This window comes from Sturnira hondurensis, unplaced genomic scaffold (assembly GCF_014824575.4).
Source record: "Sturnira hondurensis isolate 20B ecotype Veracruz unplaced genomic scaffold, ASM1482457v3 Scaffold0014584, whole genome shotgun sequence".
NCBI classification, from domain to species: domain Eukaryota; kingdom Metazoa; phylum Chordata; class Mammalia; order Chiroptera; family Phyllostomidae; genus Sturnira; species Sturnira hondurensis.
Genome location: NW_028087215.1, coordinates 2,175,619 through 2,199,370, shown reverse-complemented (window position 1 = coordinate 2,199,370; position 23,752 = coordinate 2,175,619). Strand labels below are relative to the sequence as shown.

At 38.6% G+C, this 23,752-nt stretch overlaps 1 protein-coding gene across 1 annotated transcript in view; it reads left to right on the top strand.

The window, feature by feature from the left end:
• The first annotated feature begins 1,694 nt into the window (after positions 1 to 1,694).
• The window catches only part of DCK (deoxycytidine kinase), a 38,720-nt gene continuing 16,662 nt past the window's right edge, over positions 1,695 to 23,752 (top strand). The window contains exons 1-2 of the mRNA XM_037063450.1: positions 1,695 to 2,021; positions 10,782 to 10,897. Coding sequence (XP_036919345.1) covers positions 1,931 to 2,021; positions 10,782 to 10,897 — 207 coding nt within the window. The 5' untranslated portion in view covers positions 1,695 to 1,930. The remainder of the gene's footprint in view (positions 2,022 to 10,781; positions 10,898 to 23,752) is intronic.

The following is a 23,752-nucleotide window of genomic DNA, read 5'->3' as shown; positions in this document are numbered from 1 at the left end:
CATGCATTGATATTTTGATTTCTGCTCTTTGTCCCTAAGAATGAGTCACCATTTACACATCTTCTGAACTCCTTCTTTAGATGCATTTTAGATGTGATGGTAGTTGCAAAGTAAACAGAACCTTTGGTTTCTGTAGATTATTTGAATTCAGTAAGAACTAAATTGGATAGTGTCTGCTTTATGAGGTTTTTTTGTTATTGTTTTTACCATGTTAAAAATGAGTTCCTCTGGACATTTTTACACTGTTTTTGTGCCCTGCTGAATGTTCTAGCAGAGTACATAGCACGAGTAGGCATTCAAAAATTCAACATACATACGTATTTGTTATATATGTGCCAGGTATAGGGCATGCAAAGTTAAATAGTTATAGTCTTGCTGGACAGAAATATACCCAGTGTGTTAATTTCCACAAGCATGGTAGGAGAAATGTTTCCTTATTCCCTTCTAGGTTCTTTAGCTGGTCTAATAATTAAATTTACATAAAAATAATAGGAGAAAAACAAATTTTACTTCGTTTGTATGAAAACCTCATAAAAATAGGAGACTTGAGGTGAGCAAAGCAAGCTTTTTCATCTTTTTTTAAAAGATTTTATTTATTTATCTTTAGAGGGGAAGGGAAGGAGAGAAGGAGAGAAATATCAATGTATGGTTGCCTCTGGTGAGTCCCCTGCCTGGAACTGGGCTGCAACCCAGGCATGTGCCCTGACTGGGAATCGAACCGTTATCGTGTGGTTCGCAGGCCCGCGCTCAATCCACTGAGCTACACCAGTCAGGGCGCTTTTTCATCTTTTAAACAAATAAATTTGCAAAGAGTGGACAAAGCAAAGAATCTGGGCTTGGGATAGTAAATTGGTGAAGAAGTAACCAGGCTTGTTAATACAACCTGCTCTGCCCTACATTTTCTATCTCTGGTGACAAGGATATCCCTGGTGCAGGTAGGGCACATTTCACATGGGAGATTTATCACCTTTCAGTGTGGGACGAAGGAGGGACAGAGTGTCCTTGTGAAGGCTATTTCTCAAATACCTTTAATTCAAAATCATCAATATGCCAAAGCATATATTTTGGGTTGACATATTTTACTTTCTTTTAGCACAATCACGCAAACAAAACCAAATGCAGGGGGGTGGGGAATGAGACATCAGGAAAGGCTATCTGTGAGGTGGCATCTGAGTACCTAAATGCTCACCCCAGTTCCTAGCTAATTCATGAAAAGAGCTGGAAACAGTGCCTGGCTGGGTTGCCTAGCAGCACTTGGCTTGATGGTCATCCTCCAGGCTGAGAACACAGGGTAATTTGTTTAATTTTTCTATTACACGTTGCTTCTCCCCAGACAAGTTCAGTTTCAAGTCCAGCCAATTCTGCACAAGCTCCACTGGAGAGGCGAGTTCTCCAAAGTCCAGCCCACTTCAGGTGAGAGAGCAGGCGACACCCTTTGCCCTCAGCGGCGCTTACGCGTCCTCAGGTGCCCTCTAGCCTGCCAAGCCCTTTAGACCTCGGCCATCCGCCCTCGGCTACCACCCCACTCAGGAATCACTCTCCCTCTCCCCAAGTCCCGGCGTCCCCGGAAGAGACGCGTCACTTCGAGCCCGGCTGCGCCAACTGCTCTCGCGCGATCTGCTGTTCCGGGCACGCCGGTACGGCCCTTGCCCTGGCGGGCACCGGCGGAGGGGCCCGCGGGATTATCACCAGCTGCTCAGAGGGAGGGGCGTGGCTTTCCCGCTGGGCGGGTGGCCCCGTCGCTGGCCCGCCTCCTCGGCAGCTGCCTCCGCGCGCCAAAATCAAGTCCCGGGCGCGCTGGCGGGTCCCAGCCTAAGGAGATCCGGGGTCCCGCCTACAGGTCGGCGAATGAAGCGGCGGCGGCTCTAGCACCTGTGCGGATTTCCCAGCCCTTTTCCTCAAACGCCATCTGACTGCCACTAGACTAGGAATGGCCACCCCGCCCAAGAGGAGCTGCCCGTCTCCGGCGACCAGCTCTGGGGGAACCCGCATCAAGAAAATCTCGGTCGAAGGAAACATTGGTAAGGAGCCCTGGGGAATATTGGATCCGCAGAAAGGGTCGCAGAAAGGGTCGTCACGGCGGCGGTGAGGGGCCCATTTGCTGCATCTTTGCTGCTCCTCCCTGCGTACTTACCTCGCAGTCTGGCTGGGCAGACCGGTCTGAGGTGCGGAATTCTTCGCTGCCCTCCCCGACTCCCCTCTTTTACCCCCGGGGTGTCGGCGGCCGTCAAGGCGGAGGGTCTGCGGAAACCTTCGGGACTGTGAGGAGCGCTTTGGGCCGGTTTCATCCTCTTGGTTGGGATCCCGCAAAGGAAAACATTTTTGTTGGGGGGGAGTGGATTGTCAGTCCTTGAGGGTGTAATTACATGCGGGTGTTACCCCCATTTAGGTGTACTGTTCTATGAGGCTTGACAAATGTAATGTCATTTTACCACCTCCACGATCAAGATTGAGAACATTTCTATCACCTCAAAAAGTTCCTTTGTAGTTAGTCTCCTATCTCTATCTTTTGGCAACAGCCACTGATTTGATTTCTGACCCTGTAAATTTTGCCTTTTCCAGAATGTCATATAAACGGAATCATAGTGTGTGTATCCTTTTGTGTGTTGCGTCTTTAACTTAGCATAATGTTTTTAGATTCATTCATGTTGGTTTTTTTGGTAGTTCTTTTTTTATTGCTGAGTAGTATTCATTCCACTGTATGGTTATACACCATTTACCTCTTCCCTATTTGTGGACATTTGATTGTTTCCAGTTTTTCACAATTATGAATAAAACTGCTATAAACATTCGAGTACAAGGAAAGAGGTTTTTAATTATCTTAACAGAATGGAGTTCTGCATTGCCTACCCTACATCCAAGTAAACACTGACTTATGATTCAAAAACCGTTACTAGTTCTGTTTTTTTCCCCAGATGGGGAAAGACTCCACCATTAAAATGCATTTTTGCAAGATGCACCTGAACTTTCGATTCTTACATATTTCCCACCACAGGAAACCTGTGCCCAACATTTCCTGTTTTGAAAGACTTTTTTGTCTCTAAGTTAGGTAGGTACTAGCCATTCATGCATACAGCAAGTATTTTTTAATCCTTATCACATTTAAAGCACTTAGCCTTATAAAAAGTAAGGCAAGCAGATGCTTTAGCAAACTTCTAAGGAATTGAAACAAAAACTGAACATACCCTCAAAGAGGACTTTCTTTCATTGCTCCAGTATTAAGGCACCAGCAGAAAAGATCCGTATACAGATGGGTCAACATACATTTGAACTGCGGTGGTCCACTAATACGGATTTTTAAAAAATTGATTTTTAGAGAGAAACGTCAATTTATTGTTCCACTTATGCACACATTGGTTGCTTCTTTGAATGTGTGCCCTCACCAGGACGTGAACTCACAACCTTGGCATATCCGGATGACTCTAACCAGTTGGGTTACCTGGCCAGGGATATATGTGGATTTTTTACCGCTCAGTAACACCATCTTTGGTTGGGAGTCTGAATGCTGAGGGCAGACTGTATACCCTCATGATCTACGTATGCCATTTTATATAGGAGACTTGAGCATCTGCAGATTATGGTATTCATGGTGTAACAGGGTGCGGCCAAGAGGGGGACCCCAAATAGGGATTTGTAATGGGGTCCAGAACTCAAGGTGTCCAAGAAATTTTAGAAAAATATACAAGATGTCCTCACCCCCCCCACCCAAGGATAAGTTGGGGGATGGGATACATGGACAGGGCCATTGAGAGTTCTTTTGCATAGCAACAGCTTTGTAGTTGACTTCTGGCATGGTCATTTAACATATCTGTAGCCTTTAACTGGTTTCATAGATATGTTAAATAGCTGTGTCCACACTTTGAGCTAGGGGGATGGAAGTGTCTTCCACCCAAGATGTAACTGGGAGGCAACTCTGTCTGGTTACAGCATCTGCATGAGAGTTTGGAGATGATTGGCTCCGTGCCATGGGGCCACACCTGCCCAGACTTACTATGGCAACCCTGTAAAGCTGTAAGAATACAGGAATGCTGTCAGGTGTAACCGATTGTAGGAGGAGTGGAAATGGGGCTGCAGAGGAAGATTGGCGCAGGCTTTTAAACCCAGACGCAGCAGCCACGTGAGGGGAGAACTACAAGGCTTTGGCAGATTTGGGATCAGTCTCATCTTCGGCAAGAGTGAGGACCACGTGACTTTGGGGTGCTCCCTTTTGTCATGTGGCTTAGGAAGAAGGAGAGGTGCCTGGAAGAAAAGGGGTGAAAGGACTCTTGCCGTTGGGCCATGAGAAGGTGCCACATGATTTTGGATTAACTGGAGATTGTGGTGGCGACACAGGTGGTACTGCCAGGAGCTGGAATCATGGACTTCTTTTCCTGAGACACAGTACCCCAGACTAAGGCAGAGGGAGAAGGAAGGACTGTGCGTCTGTGGGTATTCTGAAGGACTTTAGTATTTTAATGAAGACATTAAGTCACTATCTGCATAGCTTTTAAATAAATAATTCCTTTCCTTTTCACAAGTCTCTAGCATTGAGAGGTGTCTTTCCTCTGGCAGCGGGCATAGCGAACCTAGTGGGGGGTCCTTTTGGTAATAGTATGTCCTACATCCCCCCTTGGCTCTGTTCTGTAACAATGGGGTCCTGGAACTAGTTTCCCTTGGATACCAAGGGACAACTTAAGTTTTAGGGGGAGTCAAAAGTTATATGCAGATTTTTCCACTGAGGAGGGAGTGAGTACCCTTAATCCCCATGTTGTTCAAGGGTCAACTGTGTCTATAGGGTTTGAGTAGCACAGCTTTAGACATCCACTGGGGGTCTTGGAAGTATCCCCTACAAATAAGGGAAGACTACTGTAATTGTCATCCCCTGCTTAAAATTCTTCTCTGACTTCCTCTTTATCTGCACTGTAAGGAGTTGCAAACTGGTAGCTTGCATTTATACAATATTGGCCTATGCAGATTTGAAAAAAAAGTTTAAATTGCTAACATTACATTTTATGATTTCCCATAAAGTCTACATTCTTGACTTCTCTTGAAAAATCTGAATATCTGGTAACACTGAGCCTGCGTTTCCGTAAGGCAGCAATTTGCTGTTTAGGTGGGGCTGTGTTCCTTGTCACTTCTGTGTTGTCTTTCCTGACACTGCAGTGTTGCGAGTTGCTGTTTGTTATTGCTCTTGCACTGTTGTTCATGCCCCCTCCAGTCAGACCCAAATAACTTAAATGTACGAACTTTTAATCTGTCTGTGGAATCCTATTTTGTGATTCTTCTCTTTTTCCTAGAATTCAAAACTTAACTAGTCATTTTAATTTTATACTCATGTACACCATCTTGCCACATTCTCTATTACTGAAATACTCCCTTATGTTAGATTTATGGAGGCCTTACCTGTTTCTTCTCAGCCTAATAGTCTGTACAAAATAACTTTTGGCACCATAATGCCTGCTTGGCATTAGTAATTGTTAGGTCCTATGACTTTTTAAAGTATTAACATCAGTGTCCTTGGTTCTTGTTCTTCTTTGCCTTCATAGAATATTAATTTATTAATTACCTTATTTTCTAGCTTCCCCCCTAAGTTCATGAACTGGATATTAGTTCAGTTGAGAACTATAGATAATTATTGTTTGAATTACATGTAACTTTTATTACTCTTAATATTTTGAAGTATGACCACATAAACTTTCTGTTTGTCTATAGAGTCAGAAGAAAGCTGAATTCTAGCCTAAGTGCTTTCACACTCTAGCTGATTGATTTCTGCTTTTTTTTTTAATGTGTTTCTTGGGTGTTTTTTTTTAACATCATGTTTTCCTTTCCATCTTTATCTAGGTGAGTGAATGGTGATTATTTTGTATGTTTCCACTTATTCTTCTAAATGCCTTTCAGTCCCTATGCTTACCCTCTCCACACAAAATCTGTGTGGTCATGAGTGTTTTTCCCGTGATCTTATAGTCATCTCATTTATCTTTAATAGTTTTTCTCCTCAACTGTTCTTTGTGTGTTACCTTCTTTTTGACCCTTCTCTTTTTTCCCTGTGTGTGTGTTCTTTTAATATTTTTCCAGTTTGTTCTTTTGTTCTATTGCCCTGTTTAAGTTGTAAGTTTGACTTACCTTTGTAAGTCAAAAAGGTAAGTTCTTGTTGCTCTCTTTGGATCCAGTTTATAGGAAGAGGAGGCTTTTCTTATAAGCATACTGAAGTTGTTTTTTATATGGTTATCTGTGTGTGTGTATAGATATGTGTATTATATAATATATATTATATATATCTATATATAGAGAGAGAAAGCACAGCATTTTGCTGACTAGAAATGTCTAATGTAAGCACATTTGTTGACTTCAGATATGAGGGGTGTGGCGATCATTAGGAGAACTGTTACACCCTGTGAAATTCTAGGTTGAGACTTTTTCTACTATTAAAGGGAATGTATTCCTGGGAAATTTTAAAATAATGACTATAATATGTTCTGATTACACCTGAATATCCCCTCCACTCTTTATCTCAGAAATGAGTGAATAATCAGATGACTTTTTTCTGTTTCTTTTTTTATTATTGTTGTTCAAGTACAGTTGTCTCTATTTTCCCCCTACCACGATCCCATTCCCCGCCCTCCTCCCAGCCATCCCCACCTCCCACCCTTGATCCTATTGTGTTTGGCTTTGTCCCTGTGGCCTTTATATGTGTTCCTTGATCACTCCATCCCTTCTCTCCCCATTATCCCCTCCCCCCTCCTCTCTGGTTACTGTCAGTTTGTTCTTTATTTTAGTGTCTCTGGTTATATTTACTTGCTTGTTTGTTTTGTTGACTAGGTTCCACTTAAAGGTGAGATCCTATGGTATTTGTCTTTCACCACCTGGCTTATTTCACTTAGCATAATGCTCTCCAGTTCCATTCATGCTGTTGCAAACAGTAAAAGCTCCCTTCTTTCAGCTGTGTAGTATTCCATTTTGTAAATGTACTGTAGTTTTTTTATCCATTCATTTACTAATGGGTACTTAAGTTGCTTCTAACACTTGGCTATTGTAGATAATGCTGCTATGAACATTGAGGTGCATAGGTTCTCTTGAATTGGTGTTTCAGTGTTCTTAGGGTGTAATCCCAGCAGTGGAATTGCTGGATCAAAAGGCAGTTCATTTTTAGTTTTGTCCATATTTCAGTTTTTCCCATGTTTAGTTTTTTTCTGAGAAAATTCCATACTGTTTTCCACAGTGGCTGCACCAGTCTGCAATCCCACCAACAGTGCACTAGGGTTCCTTTTTCTCTACAACCTTGCCAGCTTCTGTTGTTTGTTGATTTGTTTGTGATGGCCATTCTGACTGGTGTGAAGTGGTATCTCATTGTGGTTTTAATTTCTATCTCTGATGGCTAGTGATGCTGAGCATCCTTTCATATGTTTCTAGGCCCTCTGTATGCCCTCCTTGGAGAAGTGTCTTTTTGAGTCCTTTTTTCTTTTTTTTAAAAGATTTATTTATTTATCTTTAGAGGAGAAGGGAAGGAGAGAAATATCAATGTATGGTTGCCTCTCATGAGTCCCTTGCTAGGAACTGGCCTGCAACCTAGGCATGTGCCCTGACTGGGAATTGAACCTCTATACTCTGGTTCACAGGCCCGCACTCAATGAACTGAGCTACACCAGCCAGGTCAAGTCCTTTAACAATTTTTTAAATTGGTTTGTTTGTCTTCCTGGAGTGGAGTCCTATGAGTTCTTCATATATTTTGGAGATCAAACCTTTGTCTGAGGTATCATTTGCAAATATATTTTCCCAAATAGTTGATTCCCTTTTCATTTTGCTGATGTTTTCTTTAGCTGTGCAGAAACTCTTTATTTTGATGAAGTCCCATTTGTTTATACTTTCCTTTATGTCCCTTACCCTAGGGGAAATATTGGTGAAAATATTGCTGCATGGAATATCTGAGACTTTCCTGCCTGTGTTCTTTAGGGTTTTTATGGTATCGTGACTTAGAGTTAAGTCTTTTATCCATCTTGAGTGTACTTTTGTGTGGTGTAAGTTGGTGGTTGAGTTTCATTTTTTTGCATGTGGCTGTCCAGATATCCCAACCCTGGACAATAGACTGTTGAAGAGGCTATTTTTACTCCATTTTATGCTCTGCCCACTTTGTTGAGTAATAATTGATCATAGAGACTTGGGTTTATTTCTGCACTCTGTATTATACCTGTTCCATTGTTCTATGTGTCTGTTCTTATGCCAATACCAGACTGTTTTGGCATACAATACTGTGGCTTTGTAATATAGTTTGATACCAGGTATTGTGATCTCTCCTACTTTGTTCTTCTTTGTCAGAATTGTTGCAGCTATTCAGGTTGTTTATGGCTCCATATAAATTTTTGAAATGTTTGCTCTGTATCATTGACTTTTTTAAAGCATTAGATAAAGTACACACTGCACAGACAATGAATGTAAAGCAGAGAAAACATGCTTATTGCTTGTAGGAAACATTTTGCATAAATTTTTTAAAAAATATTTATTTATAGAGAGATGGCAGAGAGGAAGAAAGGGAGGGAGAGAAACATCATGTGGTTGCCTTCATTGGGTCTCCCACTGGGGACCTGGTCCTCAGACCAGGCATGTTCCCTGACTGGGAATTGAACCAGAGACCCTTTGGTTCACAGGCTGGGGCTCAATCCACTGAGCCACACCAGCCAGGGCTTGCATTAGTGTTTTTATAATTTATTGTAACTGTAATGCCATATAACAATTACTGTCGTATAATTTCATTGTAAAACTTGAGGCATTGGATGGATTTTTATATTGATTTTATAGTTTATTTGGTTGTTTCTAAATTGGTTTTAGATAGGAAAAATGTGAGTTTGTTTGTAAACTGAGAGAACAAAGCCATTGGGGAAGAAAATTTTAAAAATGTGAGAGCCTAGAATGACTGTAACTGTGTAATAGTTTATTTGCTTATCACAGCAGTTTCCACTAGAAGGGCATTATTGTTATCTCCATTGTATTATGGGGAACAGGCTCAGAGAGGTTCAGGAGCTCATACAAAAATCACATACACAATTAGCCACTCCCCACAAAGGTATCGCTCACTCAGTGCTTGGTTGAGGAAAGTGAGCCTAGGACTGACTGTGATTCTTTTCTACCAATAATACCTTGCCTAAAGTCTCACTGGATCTTTAATTCTTCTCTTCCATAGTTTTGGTAAACTAAAAATAAGAACAAATGAGCCCTGGCTGGGTAGCTGAGTTGGTTAGACAAAATAGTGAAATAAAATTACCCTGATTTTTACTCTATTACCCTGAAGGAAATAGATATGTAAGTCCAGGAAGAACAGAGAGTCCCAAACAAGATGGATGCAAAGAGAATCACACTAAGACACATCATAAATAAAGGGCAAAAGTTAAAAATAAAGAGAGAGTCTTAAAAGGAGCAAGAGAAAGAAGTTAGTTATTTACAGGGTAGTGCCCATCTAACTCTCAGCTGATTTCTCAAAAGAAACTTTGCAGGCTAGCAGGGATTGGCAAGAAACATTCAGTCATGAAAAGCACGGACCTACAGCCAAGATTGCTCTACCCAGCAAAGGTAACATTTAGAATAAAAGGTCAGATAAAGAGCTTCCCAGATAAGAAAAAACTGAAGGAGTTTATTATCATCAAACCATTATTATATGAAGTGTGAAAGGGACTTATTTAAGAAAAAGGAGATCAAAACTATGAACAATAAAATGGCAAACAGTGCATACCTATCAACAATTGAATCTAAAAGACTAAGCAGTCAAGAATAGAGAATCATGGATACAGAGAATGTTTTGATTGTTGCCAGATGGGAGGTGGGTGAGGGAGAATGAGTGAAGAGGTGAAGAGATTAAGAAATACAAATAGATAGTTACAGAATAGCTGTGGGGATCTATAGTATAGTATAGGAAATGGAGTAACCAAGGAACTTACACATATGACCCAAGGGCATGAACAATGGTGAGGGCATTGCCTTAGGGAGGTGGAGTGCTGGGTGGAAGGGGGCAAAGGGGGAAAAATCAGGACAACTGTAACAGCATAATCAATAAAATATAATTTAAAATATGACACAAGATTAAATCAGGCACAAGACAAAATGATGCAGTCAAAAGACATGGTAACAAGATGGATGAGGTTAATGGCACACTGTTTTATAGTGAACTTTGGTTTGTTTATTTAATAAAGTTTTTCTTCATCTTTTTAGAGAGAAAAAAGAGAAAGAAAAGGGAGAAAGGGAGGGAGAGAAACATCAATGTGTGGTTGCCTCTTGTGCGCCCCCTATTGGGGACCTGGCCCACAACCAAGGTATATGCCCTGACTAGGAATTAAACTGATGACCCTTTGATTTGCATCGTGGCACTCAACCACTGAGCCACACCAGCCAGGGCTCTTTGTTTTATTTTAAAATAAACAGAGTCAATTCTAACAATAAAAGTTACACATAGTAAGTATATAAACCAGTAACATAACCATTTTTTACCATTAGCAAGTATTACGTATTGCACATATTTGTATGTGCTATATTTTCATACAACTGGCAGCCAAGTAATTTTGTTTACAGCAGCATGACCACAAACATGTGGGTACTATATTGTGCTAAGACATTCAGGATATCTATGTGTCTCTTAAGTGATGGGAATATTTCAGCTCCATTATAATCTTTATGGAACCACCATAGTATGTATGGTTTAACATTGACCAAAATGTTATTGCTGTGCATGACTTTAAATTTTGAAAAGCTGATGACTATTTTGGCTTTTTTTTCCTGCTAAGTTTTCTTCCTCAGTTTTACTTTTTTTCTCACAATAGGTGCAGGAAAGACAACATTTGTGAATATCCTTAAACAAGTCTGTGAGGATTGGGAAGTGGTTCCTGAACCTGTTGCCAGATGGTGCAATGTTCAGAGTACTCAAGATGAATTTCAGGTATGAAAATAAAATTTATAACTAAATAAAATAAACACTTTTTGGTTTATAGAAGCAGTGGTATTTAATCTTTTGGGTTTTTGCTTGTTTTTCTTTTTACCAATAAAACTTTCAAATCTACCTTTAAGTCTTTGTGTTCATCTGGGCAATAGTTACAGGGATGTTCATCTACGTAAGTAAACAATGAACTATATATACCTAAGATTTATTCACTTTATTGTACCTAAAAAACATTTTAAGTTTTCAAAAACTAGTGAAAAAGTTAAAAAAAATCTAATTGCAAGTTAAATTCCTTGAGTGACTTTTTACATTAAAAAAACAAACAAGAAAAACAAAACCAACTACACAAGAACTGAATTTTATTAGTTTTTCTTTCAAGTCTTTTGTCTTAGAATAATTTATCTCCCATTTCTTTGTACTGTCATTTTTCTCAGACTTTCATCCTGGATACAAGTTTCAATTTCCCAGCATTTTTCATCCTCTGTTGTGAGCAAGGAAGTGGGAATAGCAGTTAAATTTTATTGTTTGTTACAAAATTTTGTAGTATATGTGTGTGAAAGGAACGCTGTCTAATTGCTAAGATTTTTATTGCTGGAGAAATGAGAATTGAAACTGAAAGCAGCACGGCTGTATAGCAGAAGTCTCCAAATGGAAATGTGTGCTAGAAATTTCATTAGAGCTGAGGAGGACAGGGTTGAAAAAAGTCTGTTTTAGGGTTTACCTGTTGGTATGAGGAATCTGGAAATAATATTTGAGCATTAAAAATGTAAAATATATAGCCCTGGCTGGTGTAGCTCAGTGGATTGAGTGCAGGACTACGAACCAGACAGTCAAGGTTCAATTCCCAGTCAGGGCACATGCCTGGGTTGCAGGCCAGTTCCCAGCAGGGGACACAGGACAGGCAACCATACATTGATATTTCTTTCCCTCTCTCCTTCCCTTCCCCTCTAAAGATAAATGAATAAAATCTTTGATTAAAAAATAAAATAAAATATATAAAAATGTAAAATATATAAAATAGTAAGATAATCTGTAAACTTTGAGGATATATGGTTTCAAATAACCATGAATATTTTCTCACATACCTGTTTGCCAAGCATAATTAACTTTAGGTCTGGGGCCCATCTCATACACCCCAATCCTTAGAATAACCGGGACTAAAGCTTGTAGGGACTTCTTTCCTATATGGCGGCCTTTTCTTAAGAAATTGATATTTCCATTTAGGAAAGGCATGGTTAGCCTTAAGTAGAAAATTTTTTTTAAGATACACTTTTACTAAATAACTTCACAACAATTACTTTTAAGGCCAGTTCTGAAAATGTGATCTTTCTTTGTGTCCCTCCCTTAGGTAAACATACAAGCTTGTTATAAAAATAAGTCTGAACAACTCTACCTCATACCACATCCAAAAAAAAAAAGATGGCTGTTTCATTCCCAGTTTTAACTAAATTGTTTCCCTAATTCTTATACCCTCAAATACATCCTTTAAATCTCCAGCCAAAGACCTGGCTGTTGGAAAAAATGTTAGTTTGTAAAGTACACCATTTACATACTATCTTAAGGGGAGGGCAACCAGTAGATTTTTAAAATGGGTAACTTTATTTGCTTCTTTCTTTTGATACTTGTTATTGACATATAACTATAGAAAAGTATATGAAACCTATGTACAGTTTGAAGAAGAATTTTAATCTTTATAGCCATTATCCAGGTGAAGAAGAACATCACTATCCTTCTAGAAATCTTTTTCAGGTTACGATATTCATTCCATGTGTAGCAACCTCACTAGGGTAATAACTCATAAAATAACTCTTGTGATAATAATTTTTCAGTTTTCTAAAAATAATTTGACTATACATGAACATGTCTCTAAGAAATAGAATTTAATTTTGACTGTTTTTGAGTGTTATGTAAATGAAATCAACTGTTTGCATTTTTTCCTCTTGCATCTTTTGCTTGATAAGTTTATGAAAATTGTCCGTATTTCATGCAGCTGTAGCTTGCTCATTTTCATAGTTGTATAATATTAAATCGTATTCCCCTGTCACTGTTTGTCCATTCTGTACCTTCAATTAGTGTTTGAGTGGTTTTTAGCTTAGTTACAGTAAAAACAGCTGTGTAGTGAACATAAATCCTGGTGCACACATGCATGCAATATTTTCTCTAGGGATAAAGTAAAATTATTGGGCGGAGGGGTAAATGTGTGATGTCTGTTTTCCAAAGTGTTTTCACTAGTTTACATCCCCTACAGTGTACTCAAATTGTTATTATTTCATATCTTTGCCAATATTTAGTATTATTTGGCTTCCTGACTTTTGTCATTCTGCTGAATGGTTAATATTTTTTATATTTTTAATTTGTATTTCCCTGGTTGCTAATGAGATTGTGCTCCTTATTTAAATTAATGAATTTATTTGTCTTTAAAAAAAATTTCTTTTGTGAAGTTCCTGTTTAGGGCCTTCTGCCCATTTTCCTCTGGGTCTTATGTCTTCCCCCACCTTGTATTTTCAACTCCCAAAGTATGTCTCATGGCTTCTTTCACTGAAGTGCCCTACTGAAGTTTGCTTACTTTTAGAAATGAGAGGCTTGTGCTCTAAAAATACCTGTTTCATGTTGTTAACTAGTGTCTCAATAAATTCAATAAAAAGGAAATAAAAAAAATATTCTCTTATTCTATGGGGAGGCGGTGCACCTCCTTGCCCTGTTAGAGCAAGATCTGGCTAGAGCAGGATCCAGGGTGATTGGGCATAAGAAAGAATTCCTAAAAGTCCTGTGAAGCCTGCTTTGCTAAGAGTGCTTTCATTCATATGATAAGGTCCGAGCAGGAAATGAGTATGTCTCCCAAGGTTTCTGCAACCCCCTTTCCCGACAGACACTGACTCAGACTAAGCCCTCAGATTTCTTTGAAATGTTATCTACTGTTTGATCCTTGCCGCCTGTATTCCTGTGTATTACAACTCAATAAAAGCCATTGAGGAAGGGGCTCTTGGCCTTTCCCCTCTGAGAGATTGGCCACCTCTCCTCCCCAAGCAGATCATGTCTTGGTAGTTTCACTTTCATCAAGGGTGGATGGAGGGGACTTGCTGCCAAGGTTGCCCCCACAGCCTGCAACCTTGGAGAATGAGACGCTCTGGTGGGGTCTAGGTGGAAGGTTTTTTTAAATGTGAGTGGGAGGTAGGGGAGAATAGGGTGATCTTCTGCTTCTGACTCTCGACAGATGACTGCCAATGCGGCTTATTCTTGCCTTTCAAATAGTGATTTCTTTTTGATCCTCCCAGTTACAGGAAACTGGAGCAGGGAACAGGTGGTCAGTGAAGGTGGTGTCAGTGATGTTCCAGCCAAAATGGAGAAGGAGAGGGGCATAGCTTGAGGCTTTTGTTCCCTATTCTAACTTTCCTGCCTCATGAGGATACTTTCCTGGGGTACAGGGTTTTGGAGTGTGAGGGTAGTGGTGGGTAAGTGGGTTCTCAGTATCTGTGTATACCTTTTTTCCCCCACTTTAGTAGACCTCTACTAAAGTCAGGAAGTGGGATTTTTTCTTTGCATCTTAGATTCCTTCTTCAGACCCAGCCCTGATGTAATATTTGGGGTTATAGTGTGAATTACCCACTGTCCAAATCTCAACTTTCTTAGAATCTCATCAGCAGTGAAAAGTACATTGTCTTCAGACCTAACCCTTGCAAGACTACCCCTACTTTGGATGTTTTCCAAATCACACGTTTTGGCAGTTGGTGTACAATTGGAAGAGTTGGGCTGTTGCTATTTTTGATGTATTCCTCTAGCCAGTAAGTAAATTTGCACCTGCATGCTTAGCTTGTTGTGTGCTTTTTTTTTAAGCTTTTTTAAACCTGCCACCTAGTGGCTGTAATGTTGCTATACTGTTGATAAGCTGCTGCCGATACTAGCAAAACAATCAGGCCAAGTGCCCAAAAAGATGTATCTCCCCTTCCTTCACCTCCCATGTTAAGATCACCTTTAAAACAGGGTGTCAGACTCATTTTCACTGGGGGCCACACCAGCGTTGCAGTTGCCTTCAAAGTATTGAATGTAATTTTAGGACTGTATAAATGTAATTACTCCTTAACAGTTAAGTGAGAGCTCTGCCGCCAGGTAGAAACAAGGTGCTGCGCCAGGTAAAACAAGGTGGAGGGCTGGATTCAGCCCACGGGTCTTGTGTTTGCTACCTGTGCTTTAAAACGTACCATGCAGATGATTATCAATGTTTGTATTGAAGGTGTCTGTCAAATAGCAATGTGCTTTATATGATGATTTATGTTATTATTTAGTCCAAAGCTTTATTTGACTTATTTTTGAGTATTATTCCTTTTAGTTTATTTCTGAGATATGATTGTGAAGGAGATATGTCTGCTCCGTCATATTTTCTCATTGAGCTGAATTCTTTTGTGGATCTTTGTTATTAGTAATCAAATCCTATTTTACTTTTATCCGACACTTATTATTACTAAGAAGCCACTGAAAAATTAGTAACTAAGACAAAGAAGGGATAAAATATACTCATCTGTGAAAAAACATGTTTTTAACAAGTCATTCTTGGAAATTATTTAAAAATGCTTAGTAAAGTACTTTCATTCGTACCTTCTGAAATCCTGAGAATTTTTTAAAAGATTTTTAAAATTTACTTTTAGGAAGTTGGGAAGGGAGAGAGAAAGAGGGAGAGAAACATCAGTGTGTGAGAGATACATCTATCAGTTGTGTTGGGGGCCTGGTCTGCAACACAGGAATGTGCCCTGACTGGGAATGGAACCAGTGATAGTTCCCAGGCTGGTACTCAGTCCACTGAGTCACACCAGCCAGGGCATGGTAACTTTTTAGTTGAATTTAGTTTATTTATATTTAGAGAGAGGGGAAGGGAGGGAGAAAGAGCGGGAGAGAAATATCAGTGTGTAAGAGACATTGATCAGTTCTCTCACATGCCCCCAGGTGGGAGCTGAACCTGCAGCACGTGCTCTCTCCAGGAGTTGAACTGGGCCTTTTTGCTTTGCAGCACTACGCCCAACCGACTGAGCCATGCCAGTCAGGAGTCACCTGATAATTTTTGTTTACTCTTTTATGATGATCTTGTTTAATGGTCTCTGATTCTTTTTGAATGAACTTAATTCAGCTCTTTAGCAATGTTTACAAAAGTCAGACTAGAATTAAAAGATAAATGATTTTGTATTTTTACTTGATATTTTTGATTTTCACTTATATTAGCAGTAATCTGTGTTTTTTATAAAATAATATGTTCCATCATGAAGGAAAATAGAATTACAGATATGAACTACAGAAACAGAGTAAAAATTATCTATAATTCCACCACCTGTATGTTTAGGCAAGAGAGATTACATGTATTTGGAAATCCAAGTAAATGGAGATGTGTGAGACACTTCCGCAAAGAGGACATAGAGATGGCCAATAGACATTAAAAAATGCTCAGTGTACTAGTTATCAGAGAAATGCAAGTTAAAACCACAATGAGATATCACCTTACATGTGTCAGCATGGCTGTCATCAATAAATTCATAAACAACAAGTGTTGGTAAAGATGTGAAGAAAAGGGAACCTTAGTGCATTGTTGGTAGGAATGAAAATTGGTGCAGCCACAATGGAAAGTAGTAGGAAGGTTCCTCAAAAAAATTTAAAAAGGAACTGCCTCTGACCCAGCAATTCCACTTCTGCATATATCTCTGAAGAAACCCAAAACACTAATTTGAAAGAATATATGCACCTCTATGTTCATTGCAGTGTTATTTACAGTAGCCAAGAAATAGGAGCAACTTCAGTGCCCATCAGTAGATGAGTGAATAAAAAGCTGTGGTATGTATATACAATGGATTATTATGAAAAAGATGGAAAACTTACCACTTGTGACAAGCATCAGTGGGTCTGGAGGGGATTATGCTAAGTGAAATAAGTCAGTCAGAGGACAAATTGTATATTTTGGAAAAACTAAGTGGATATTACTTAGATTCTAAAGAGCAAAATAAACAAAACAGAAATGGACTCAGATATAGAGAACAAACTGATGGTTGTTAGAGGTGGGGGAGTTGGAGGCTGGGTGAAAAAGGTGAAGGAATTAAAAACTACACACTGGCAGTCACAAAACATAGTTCCAGGATGTGAAATACAGCAGAGGGAATATAGTCAGTCATATATTAAAAACTGTGTATGGTGTCCGGTGGGTACTTGAAATATGGAGGGGACACTTTATATAAAGTATTTGATTGTCTAACCATTGTGCCGTTCGCCTGAAGCTAATATAAAATAATACTACATGTAAATTGTAACTGAAAAATAATTTTTTAAAAAGGAAATGTATGATTTTTGTATTGCATGATTAACTTTTGTTATGGTAAAAAACATAAATTTTGCCATCTTAACCATTTTTAAGTGTATCGTTCAGTAGTGTTAAGTGTGTTTACAATATTGTGAAACACCTCTGGAACCTTTTCATCTTGTAGAACTGGAACTATTTATTAAGGAACTCCCCTTTCCACCCTCTGCCCAGTCCTTGGTAACTACCATTCTGTTTTATGTGTTTGTGAATTTGACTATGTTAGATACCTCATCTAAGTGGAATTATACTGATTTGTCCTTTTTTTGACTTGCTTATTTCACCTACCATATTATCCTCAGGGTTGTTCAGAAAAAATCCCAAACTTCTGCTCACTAGTTTTGTAAAAAATCCTGTTTAAAGTCTCTTTTATCTCAGTATTCACAATGCATAGTAAATTGATCAAAAATGATTTTCAAATGAACCAAGTTTACTTCTGATAGATTTTATTGAGTGTATCAGGTAGATTTAAGGTAACAGTTTCTGCTGTAATAAACTAAAATCTCCATGGCTGAGGCCCTGGCTGGGTGTTCAGTGGTTGAGCATCGTCCTTATAAGCTAAGGTAGTGGGTTTGGTCAGGGTACATTCCAGAATCAACTGATGAATGCGTAAGTAAGTGGAACAACAAATTTATGTCTCTTCCTCTCTCTAAAATAAAAAAATTTAAAAACCCCTTTAAAACATGAAATCTCTGGTTCAAAATAAAATTTGACTTTTCACTCAGAGAACAATACAATATGATATATGGTGGACGGCATACCATGCTGTGACTCAGGGACCCAGGCCCCTTCTACCTTGTACCTCATCCAACCTCTGGGACAATGCTTCAAACTTTAGTGTTTAGATTCACCTAGAAGACTTGTTAAAACAGATTTTGACCCTAGCCCTGGTTTCTGATTTAATAGGTCTGCGGTGGGAGGTGCTGAAAATTTGCATTTCTTGCACTGCTGCTTTGGGGACCTACTTTGATACCCCTGTCTTGGAACTGAAGTTGAGAACCATGCTCTAGGGCCTTGATATCCTTTGCTTTCAGATGATGGATAAAGAAGGAGAACCATAACATTTGAGAGGTTTTTATGGTTTAAGCCTAGAAATGGTATACATTGCGTCTGCTCTGCTTCCATTGGGCAGAAGTGAGTCATATGGTCACAGTTTACAACCAGGGACTCTGGAAAATAGAGCTTACCTGTGTGTCCAGGAAGAAGAAGAAGCTGGCTTTAGAGGACACAGAGCAGTGCCTGCCATACACACTTATCTAAGTAGAAATACCTTAAATTTATTTTATATTTAAATGTAATTTAAACTCAAAAGACCATGTTTAACTTATGTGAAAGTTGTAAGAACAAAAATTGTTTTTATGGCTAGTTTTAGTTTTAAATAACACTCTTACTAGTGAATTTGTATTTCTCGTTAGTGAATTCTCTATTTTGTGTATAGTTATGTAAAATTATCCATGTCTGATAAAATTATTAAAACGCAGAGCATAAGCATCATGTTAATCATCTACATAGTGTTCAAGTATCTCCCTTCAATAAATCACATGTAAGTATTGTTTACTTACTTTTTAAAAAGCGGTGCAACATTTTGGAAAGAACATGGCTTTAGAATTAGTCCTAGGTATGAGTCCTAGTTTTGTTGTTTACAAGGTATATTGATATTAACAATATTCTGCCTCTTTGAGCCCCCTGTTCTTTAATCTGAAAAATAGGGCCAGTAACGACTATTTCATAGGGGTGAGAAAATGTATGTCAATATATGCAAAATGCATGTAAATGCATGCCTCATATATGTAAAATATGAGACAATAAGTGGTAGGTATTATAATTGTCATTAAAATTAAAGTATATTATCTTAATGAAGGGGTATTTTGAGTAACAAAATACATTAGCTCTTCAAGTATTCTCTATTTTCTGCTTCTAAGACATTAAAATAAACTTTTAAAAGAACATAAATATGTCTTTTGTGCTCATATTTCTAAAAAAACAACATGTCATTTAAGCTGGAAATGTAATCCAGGATAGTGCAGAGTAATCCAAGACTTAAAATTTGTGTTTTAAATTTATGTTTATACTGCAGGGAAGTCCATGTATACATGGATGCCACTATCATCCTGCACCTCTTCTTTAGTATCAAATACAACCAGTTTTTTTAATGAAGTAATAAAAACTTATTTAAATAATAAGATTAAGCTGGGAGAGTACTTTGCTATTTGATGAATTCCAGTACCTACCATGAAATCAGTTATAACTCAAGAAGTTGAACTCAAGTTTCTGGTTAATGTACAAAAGGGAGAAAGCAGACAGGTTCCTTTTCATTTTTTTCCTCAAGCTATTTTGATGTTCAGTTTATGTTTTAACATAAATAATGCTCTATTTATTTTTTGAAGAAATGAAGAAATGTGTCTAAAATCTGGTGTCACTATAGGAAGAAATTTAATGTGACCTGGTTTTTCTGTTTCATTGTTGTTGTTTTTTTCCACTGCAGGTAAATGCAGATGTTTTTTGGTCTTCTCATAGACCCTCTTTGAAGGAGTAGCTGATGTATGAGAAAAGTGAAATTTTGTTAAGAGAAAATGCATGTTGACTGGGTCAAAAGTTTGCAAAATTATTTTAGATCTGTCAAACTTAAGTGATAGTACATGAAGAAAATATTCTCTGGAAACACAAATTTAACTACCCTTTCTTTTGAAGGAGTGCTTGCAGTAGCAAAAGTACTGGATAAGGGACACAATCGCTGAGAACAAGTAAGGAAGCAAACCATTTGTGTGGCCAAAGTGGAGGTCACAAAAATTATGCACTAAGATTATTGTGGGACTTCTGGCCAAGATGGAGGCATAGGTAAACACACTGTGCCTCCTCGCACAACCAAAAGAAGGATAACAACAAATTTAAAAACAAAAAAACCCCCAGAACTGACAGAAAATTGAACTAAATGGAAGTCCGACAACCAAGGAGATAAAGGAGAAACATTCACCCAGACTGGTAGGAGGGGTGGAGAGGACCTGAAGCAAGTCACAGCTGGAGGACTGGGGCGGGCAAGGCTGTGGCTGGTGAGGCGGCAGCTGGTGGACGGGGTGGTCCAACATTCGCGCACAGATAAATCGGGAGGAACAGCTGGGGAGTGAGACAGACTTTACAACCAAACCATACAGCCCAGGGCTCCAGCTCCGGGAAATAAAGCCTCAAACCTCTGACTGAAAACACCTGAGGGAGTTGAGGTGGCATCAGGAGAGAATCCCAGCCTCACAGGAGAGTTCGTTGGAGAGACCCACATGGTTCTAGAACGTACACAAACCCACCCACCGGGAATCAGCACCAGGAGGGCTCAATTTGATTGTGGGAAGTGGGGGAAGGGACTGAAATCCAGCAAAGAGCAGAGCAAGGGCCATTTTTCTCTCTCAGACCCCTCCCCCACATACAGGGTCACAACCTGCCACTTGCCCTGCCATGGTGAACACGTAAGGCTCTGCCCCTCACTACATAACAGAAGCTCTGAGACCAAAAAAGAAAAAAAAATAGCCCAAATAAAAGAACAGTTCAAAGCTCCAGAAAAAATACAACTAAGCGTCGGATAGCCAACCTATCAGAGGCACAGTTCAAAACACTGGTGATCAGGATGCTCCAGGAACTCTCTGGGTACTTAAACAGCGTAGAAAAGACCCAGACAACAATGAAGGTCGCATTATGTGAAATAAAGAAGAACCTTCAGGGAACCAACACTGACAGGAAAGAAACCAGGACTGAAATCAACGGTTTGGAGAAGAAAGAAAGAAACATTCAACCAGAACAGAATGAAGAAACGAATTCAAAAAAGTGAGGAGAGGTTTAGGAACCTCCAGGACATCTTTAAGCATTATAACATCTGAATCATATGGGGTGCCAGAAAGAGAAGAGGAAGACCAAGATATTGAAAACTTATTTGAATAAATAATAAGGGAGAACTTCCCCAGTCAGGCAAAGGAAATAGACTTTTAGGAAGTCCAGGAAGCTCAGAGAATCTGGACCCAAAGAGGAACACACCAAGGCACGTCATAATTACGTTAGACAAGATTAAAGATGAGAGAATCTTAAAAGCAGCAAGAGAAAAGGAGTTACTTACAAAGGAGTTCCTGTTGGACTATCAGCTGATTTCTTAAACCTTGCAGGCAAGAAGGGACTGGCAAAAGTATTTGAAGTCATGAAAGGCAAGCACCTACATCCAAGATGACTATCCAGCAAAGCTATCATCTATAATAGAAGGGCAGATAAAGTGCTTCACAGATAAGGTCAAGTTAGAGGAGTTCATCACCAAGCCCTTATTATATGAAATGTTAAAGGGACTTATCTAAGAATAAGAAGATAAAAAATATGAACACTAAAAGGACAACACATTTAAGGGTTATTAACAACTGAACCTTAAAAAAATCCCCCAAAAGTAAGGAAACAACTAGAACAGGAATAGAATCACAGAAATGGAGATCACATGGAGGGTTATCAGTTGGGGAGTGGGGGGGGGGAGAGGGGGGGAAAGGTATAAGGAATAAGTAGCATAAATGGTAGGTAGAAAATACTGTAATTATAGCTAGTCATGTTGGCCTCTTGTTCATTTCAGCTTACTCTTCCAATCTACATTTGCCCATTTTTCTCATTCAGAGGGAAGGTGATTAATATAAATTACTACTTAATCTATTGTCAAGAAGTTGGCTTAGTTTTATTGTCTCCAGAGAATATTACAGTTTGAAATAACATTAATGCATATTTTTAAAATTCACTTATTATATTGATTAGGTTCCACTTTTATAATATTGGGATGGCCAAAAATATGTTTCTTTGTTTTTTTCTGTAAGATGGCGGTAGTAGCACTTAGTTGTCTTTAACTTCATTTGAAACAATTTTGTAAGATTGTATTGTGACAGTTGCCATGTCAGCATGCATTTTAAAAAAACATCAAAATTGGTGAATTAAAATTTTTTTTAAAGATTTTATTAATTTTTAAAGAGAGGGGAAGGGAAGGAGAAAGAGAGGGAGAGAAACATCAGTGTGTGGTTGCCTCTAATGCTCTCTCTACTGGGAACCTGGCCCAAAACCCAGGCATGTGCCTGACTGGGAATCAAACCGGTGACTCTTGGGTTTGTCGGCCAGTACTCAGTCCACTGAGCCACACCAGCCAAGGCGAAATTGGTGCGTTTTTGTGCAGCCATTTTGATATTGAAGATGAAAGAAAATATGCAACATTTTTGGCATATTATAAATGTATCCAAAGTACATTGCAAAGTTTTGTGCTGGAGATTTCTCTTTGCATGATGCTCCTTGTTCAGGTAGACAAGTTGAAATTGATAGCAATCAAATTGGGACATTAATTTAGAACAATCAGTGTTATACCACATGGAAGAAAGTGGACATACTCAAAATGTCCAAATAATAAAATTATCGGTGAAAATGAAAAATGTTTTTTATTTTATGGAAAAAAAGAAAAAAACTAAAGGGACTTATTGGCCAATCCAATACTTTAAATTAGGGATTTAATTGGGTATTTTCTAAATCATTTATCAGAATATGTAACTGTATTATACTTATGTAATAAAGATATTTGAAGCAGATACTGTGTATGTCATGTTTTAGGAGGGAAACTGCTTATTGAATAGATAAATTTTGTGAGCTCTTAATTATTTTAAGACACAAGATAGCACCATTTAAAAGGTAAAGTTACTTAACTAAGCAACTTATATGTTTTATTGTTACTGAGGAACCAAAGAGCTTCTATGTCAGATCTATCAATATTTACTACATTAGAAATCGAACTTGAAACTTTAAAGTTTTTCAGTTAATTTATTTAAAAATCACACTAATAAGTCTATTGTACATTAATATAAATAAAATTTTTATGAAAAACGACTTTTCCAAAACCAAAAAATTTAGTGAAAAAACATTGTTTTATATTGTGCAAGTATTAAGGGTTGACTAAATAGTAAAAGCTGAATTCTCATACCTGCTTCTGTTATTGGTGGAAAACAAATTCTTTTATTTTTTTAATTTTTTTTATTTTTTTAAATTTTTTAATTTAATTATTTTTCAAGTACAGTTTTCTGTCTATTACTCCCATCCCATCCCACCCCCCATCCTCCCCCCTCCCTCCCATTTCCACCCTTCTCAGTTGTTGTCCATGTATCCTTTATATAGGTTCCTCTAAATCCCTCCCTTATTTCCCCTGAAATTCCCTCCCCTCTCCCCTCCAGTCACTGTCAGCCTGTTCTCTATTTCAGTGTCTTTGGTTATATTTTGCTTGCTTGTTTGCTTTGTTGTTTAGCTTCCTGTTAGAGGTGAGATCATATGGTATTTGTCCTTCAATACCTGGCTTATTTCACTCAGCATAATGCTTTCCAGTTCCATCCATGTTGTTGCAAAAGGTAGGAGCTCCTTCTTTCTTTCTGCAGCATAAAATTCCATTGTGTATATGTACCATAGTTTTTTGATCCATTCATTTACTGACGGGCACCTAGGTTGCTTCCAACTCTTGGCTATTGTAAATTGTGCTGCTATGAACA